Here is a 5,636-nt window from a genome sequence, read left to right on the forward strand (position 1 = left end):
TGTATTGTTGCTGTGACCTGACAAAGCAACTTAAGGAAGTATTTTCTTTGGCTCACAGTTTGAGGGCCCCATGTGTCATGTTGGGGAAGTCTAGGCAGCAGGAGCTTGAAGCAGCTGGTCATACTATATCCATAGTCAGAAAGAAGAGTGATAAATGGATGCTGTTTGGCTCCCTTTCTCCCTTTTTTCAATCCAAAACCAAACCCATAAAATAATGCTCCCCAAATTTAGGGTAAATCTTCCTACATTGATTAACCAAATCAAGACTATCCCTGACAGGCATGCCAAGAGTCTCCTTTTCTAGGTGATTCTAGCTCTGTCAAGTTGACAATCAAAATAAACCATCACAATGTCATTGCTGTTTTTGGAATAGTCTCCTGTCTTCGGAAGGAAGATAGCTGTTTAATTTATCCAGGTTCCTGGTATTTCAAGTGTACTGTCATGAGAATTCAGCTCTGTTTAAAAAATATTTTATGATTTTTATTTTGTGTGTATGAGTGTATTGCCTGCATGTATGGAGGTGCACTTGTGTAGTGCAATGCCTGTGGAGGTCAGAAGAGGGCGTCAGATTCCCCTGGAACTGGAATTACAGAAGATTGTTAGCTGCCATGTGGGTGCTGGGAATCAAACCTGGGTCCTCTGCAAGAGTAGCCAGTGCTCTTAACCACTGAGCCATCTCTCCAGCCCCAACTTTACTGTTTTTATAAGATAAATATTCATTGCTATCTTTTAGTCTTCCCTTACTTGCCCTTTATCTTTTTACTTCTCCTTCCTTGTCTTTCTGATACAGGAAAACATTAAAATTGTGCATATCAATACATGTAATGCACATTAGTGTGCATCCTGTTCTGATATTGTATACGTTGTATAATGTTTAAAGCAGACTAAAGATACTTATCTCAGCAAATGTTTTTCATTTTTGGAGGTTTTGGAGATGTAGGGTATATTATTGTTACGTATAGTTACTGTATGTGCAGTAACTCACAAGACCTTCTTGCTCTTATATGACTATAAATTAGCACTCATTGATTAACCTTTCCTCATTCCTCCAAACTCCCCACTCTTTCTGGCTGTTGGTAACTACCCTTCCATTCTCAACTTCCATGAGTCTTTTGTTGCTGACTTATTCACTTAATGTAATGGTCACTCCTTCCATCCGTATTGTCACAAATGACAGGATTTCGTTCTTTTTAAAAGCTGGATGGTATTACAATGTGTGTAAGTATCGAATTAAAAAAATCTACATGTTGGTGGACACTTAGGTTACTCTCAATTCTTGGCTATTGTACATAGTACTACAATAAACATGGGAGTCTAGATGTCTCTTTAGCACACATAGTTCATTTCCTTTGGATATATTCCCAATAGTGGGATTGCTAGATCAGGCGGTAGTTCTGTTTTTAATCTTTAGACGCCTTCACTCCACTTCCATGGTTTTATCCCCACTGAGGATTCACAAGGGCTCCCTTTTCACTGCACCCTCACTAGTATTTCCATCTTTACTATTTTTTTAAATAATAGCTTCTGTTCCTGGGGTTGGGTTCTAACCTATTGTGGTTTTGAATTGCATTTCCCCAGAATCATCTTATCTCTTAGTAAAAACTTTCCTCCTGTTATCTTCAGATGGAACTTCATTGTACCCTCTCCAGAAGTAACAGACTGGAAAACTCTCCCTTCCCACAGGGTAGAATATGCTCCATCCATAGGCATGGCACTCTCTTGATCCCACCTCCAAGCACAAGCTCTGAGAACAGGATGTGAAATGATAATTTTCTCAGGATCCCATTGGCAGCAGGGTAAAAATCAATTCCCACTTCCTTCTACCTCTCTTCAGAATTGAAAAAGTTCTGGTTAACCTGTCCTACAGGCAATGAACTTCCCCAGGCTCTCCATTTCTAAAATAGAGCCTCTTTTTGACCCCTTTGCAGTTAAGAATGGATTTAGGGAACTGATTAACTTAATCCTCAGGCTTTGCCTCTGAGACTGTTTGGAGGAAGTAGTAGCTTGTATAGGAGGAAGGATTTCTTATCTTGTGTTTTTTCAGTGGCTCTCAAATTGAAAAACAAGTATGAGTCACATATATTTGGAGAATTATATTCTTCAAATTTATCTTGCCTTTAGGATAATGACATAACTTAGTAGATATAATCCAGGACACTTTGTGAGCATGCACACACATAGACTCAGACATAAACACACAGACACCTCCTCCACTCTTTAAATTTGGCAAAAAATTCCACTATCTTCCTCCTCAGATTTTCCAGAATTCTGTCATGTTTTCTGCTATGCTACTATAAGGGATATTTTTGAGAAACGAGTAAGAAAGTAAAATCTCAGGAATTGACAATTCCCAAGCTAAAGGTGTATGAATTTACTTCTCAGAAAGTTGCTGTCCAGGGTTCCTGATTAATTTCCAGGTGTCCTCACATCTGCTTAACCATGCTTTCGTTAATTCTGTACTGTGATGATTTGAGGATAATGATCAGGTTTAAGATCAAGTAATAAAGAGAACTTTTAGAAACTATTTACTGCAATTTCAGAATCTGTTGAGGAGTTCAGAAGAAATGCTTCATTTGTATTTTATATTTTGAAATTATGGCAATGCAGGGACAATTCCAGTTAAGCAACTCCTCTGGCTTCTTTCACTGGAAGTCTATTTGTTTCTTCCCATCTGTAATCTTTGTTTTCTATTCTGATAAAACTGCCTTCATAGCAGGGTCAGCCAAATTAAACATCCATAATTTACCAGCAGAACACTGGCTATCATTCTTGGGTTCAAGGGCAGTACAGAGAGTTGCAAAATAGTGTGATTCATAGCCTCCAAAAGCAATGCTACACATTTTGGGCAGTCTTTGAACATTGTAGAATCTCCATCCTAAACAAACATGAGTTGAGAAGCAATTACGTGTGCCAATAATAGTGAGGCAGACAACAGGAACAGGAGTGAAGCTGAAAAGGATCTGTAGCTTCTTCAAGAGAGCATTTGTTGTCAACAACTGTTTCCTCTGTGACTAATTCCCTGAGATCAGCAACGACTTGTCTCTTCTTCTTCTCATGGGGAACATCCTTATATTTAAACTCTTGGGAAGAAGCATACAGTGGTCTTGGGAGAACCAAGAACACTTGGCAGGGAATACTGGTGGTAACTATCTGGGGGAAATTACAGCAGCTGGGGGAGATTAGTGGAAAGCGTTATAGAGGAAAAGAACGAAGTTTTTCTGACTGTGGTTTGTTCTGGGGGTCAGTCTAAGTGCAGTGTTGTTGGGATATATAAAGGATTATTAGAAAAGGTGCTGTGTCAAACTTATACTTTTATTGAAGATTACCTATAGTTCTAATGTGGCTGAAACCATTATTATTACTTCTTAAATGACAGGGTCTCATATATCTCTGATTAGCATTGAACTTGATATGTAGCTGTAGATGACCTTGAACTCCTGATTCTCCTGCCTCTACCTTCTGAGCAATGGGATTACAGGCATGCACCGCCATACCCAGCTCAAACCAAATTGTATTAAGGATCCCTCATCTTACATTCTGAAGCTATCCAGTACAGTGTTATAATGGCTAACTATATGTGGATACTCAATTAAAATTGAGGCTGAACAAAATGGAAGTTTAATTTCTCAGATATGCAAACCAGTTTTCAAGTGTTCAGTTGCTGCATGTGGCTAGTGGGATATCACATCAGTTTAGTATAGAAAGAAAAAAATATTTCATCAGTGAAGAAAGTTTCACTGGATTTTGAAAAGTTGTTTGATTTAAAATAACCTGCCAAAAGAGGTCAATTAAACCCACATTCCTGTCTTCTTTTTCTTGCTCTGTTTCATATATGTTATACTTGGGAGTAGTTTGTGACTCCATTAAGAATTTAATGAAGGCCATTACCCAGATAGTCCACCTACACAATTATACATAAAACTTTACAAACCATTTTGGTGGAATCATAGATCTTCTGTGCAATAGTTACCTATTGGTGCATAACAAATTACCCTCAAAACTTACTGGCTTAAAACACCAAAGATTTATTATCTCATATAGCTTTGTGGCTCAGGAATTTTGGAGTATCTTAGCTTGGTTCTGGCATAGAGCTCTCATTAGATTGTGCTGCTTCTGCAGAGTGAATGATTTAGGAGTGCCCAATATATTTTATGACCCTGTCTTAGAAGTCACAGCCCATCATGTCTGAAACGTTCTATTGATTGCACAGGCCAGTCCTATACAGGGACTTGAGCGCTAGGACCCAGGATCATTGGAAGCTATATTGGCAGCTGGCTCCCTCCTCTAGAATATATACAAAGATTGCACAAAATATAAGCTCCATTGGAGCATTTTTCTATTTTCTCTCACTGTGGTCCCAGTGGCTATAAGAATGCCATCAAAATTGTAGGCATGCAATGAGTGTTTAAGTGAATGAATAAAGGGATTTAGGTCCAGAATCCACCCAAAAGACTACTTTTGTCTCTAGGTTTTATAGGAATAAAAGACATTTCCTCAAAGAGTTTAAAGGTGAAGCTATTAGAATGGAAGTAGTAGGAATTTGCAGGGACATCCAATATATGAAGAATGCTAGCACATATGTGTTCCTTGCTGATGCAAGGCATATGCACAAAAATGCATGCTATGTTGTAGGATAAAAATGGAAAAGGAAATAATCATATGATTTAGAAGATTGCCAGCAAGGGCTTTTGTAGGAAACTACCTAGCATAGTCTAGATGTAGAAATTACAACCTAGCAGATAATAGACAGGTTAAAGTTTATCATGTGATGGTATTTTAGAAAGAGAAGAGTGTGGATAGCAATCAAGGCTGACAAAGATATTAAAAGGCTATGTGTGGAAAACAGCAGTAGCCCTCTTCTTACTGGCAGTGTGAGTGTGTTAGGCTATGTCACTTTTTGATGTCTCTTGGAAAGGAACGTTCTCAAGAGGAGGGACTAACATATGCAAAGCTATGTAGCCATCACCAATCAACAACAGGCTGTCCCTGAAGTGGATTTATTGGATTTACCTCTTATTAATGGAAGACACCAGGAAGAGTCTGGAAAGTCAGGAATATGTCACTGCAAGAGTCTCATCCTAGGCACAGTGTCTGCCCTCAAGATGCTTGTAAATTTGTGAGTTTGTAGTGCAGAGACAGGAGTCAATTTTAGAAAAAGCCTAGCAGTTTACTTCTTGATGGTTTACAATGGGATACTGTTCCCTTTACATTGTCTCAGGAGGGTCTGTAAGGTAGCTTCAGCTGCTCTTTGGACACTGATACAGGGGTCCTGCCGAAGTGCTTGTAGGCCTGAGATAAAGAATAGCAATGTTACATGAACAAAGAGAGTCAGAGCCTAGTAGGAAAAGCAACCCAAGCCAAGGCCCAGTCAGTGGAGCACAGCAGTGTTATACAGGCCAGTCCTGTGTGGGGCCCAGGTCAATGCTCACCTTCTACTCTAAAAGTCAAGGAACTATTTCAACAAGGAAATAAAGAATGAAGGACTGTGGATGTGGTTTTGTGGTTGAGTGTGTGTTTAACAATTGTAAGCTTCAGTTCCCAGGAAAGGGGGGTTAGAAAGAAGAGAAAGAGAAGGAAGAGAAAGGGGCGGGAGGGAGAAGGGAAAGAGGAAGAGGAGGAGCAGAAGGAGGAGGAGG

General features: G+C 39.3%; 1 protein-coding gene across 1 annotated transcript in view; it reads right to left on the bottom strand.

Moving 5' to 3' along the window:
- Positions 1 to 5,182: 5,182 nt before the first annotated feature.
- Positions 5,183 to 5,636, bottom strand: part of Mroh2b (maestro heat like repeat family member 2B) — a 98,878-nt gene continuing 98,424 nt past the window's right edge. Inside the window, exon 42 of the mRNA XM_008842125.1 lies at positions 5,183 to 5,289. Coding sequence (XP_008840347.1) covers positions 5,183 to 5,289 — 107 coding nt within the window. The remainder of the gene's footprint in view (positions 5,290 to 5,636) is intronic.

The sequence above is a fragment of the Nannospalax galili genome, unplaced genomic scaffold, assembly GCF_000622305.1.
Source record: "Nannospalax galili isolate Female #2095 unplaced genomic scaffold, S.galili_v1.0 scaffold139, whole genome shotgun sequence".
NCBI lineage: Eukaryota > Metazoa > Chordata > Mammalia > Rodentia > Spalacidae > Nannospalax > Nannospalax galili.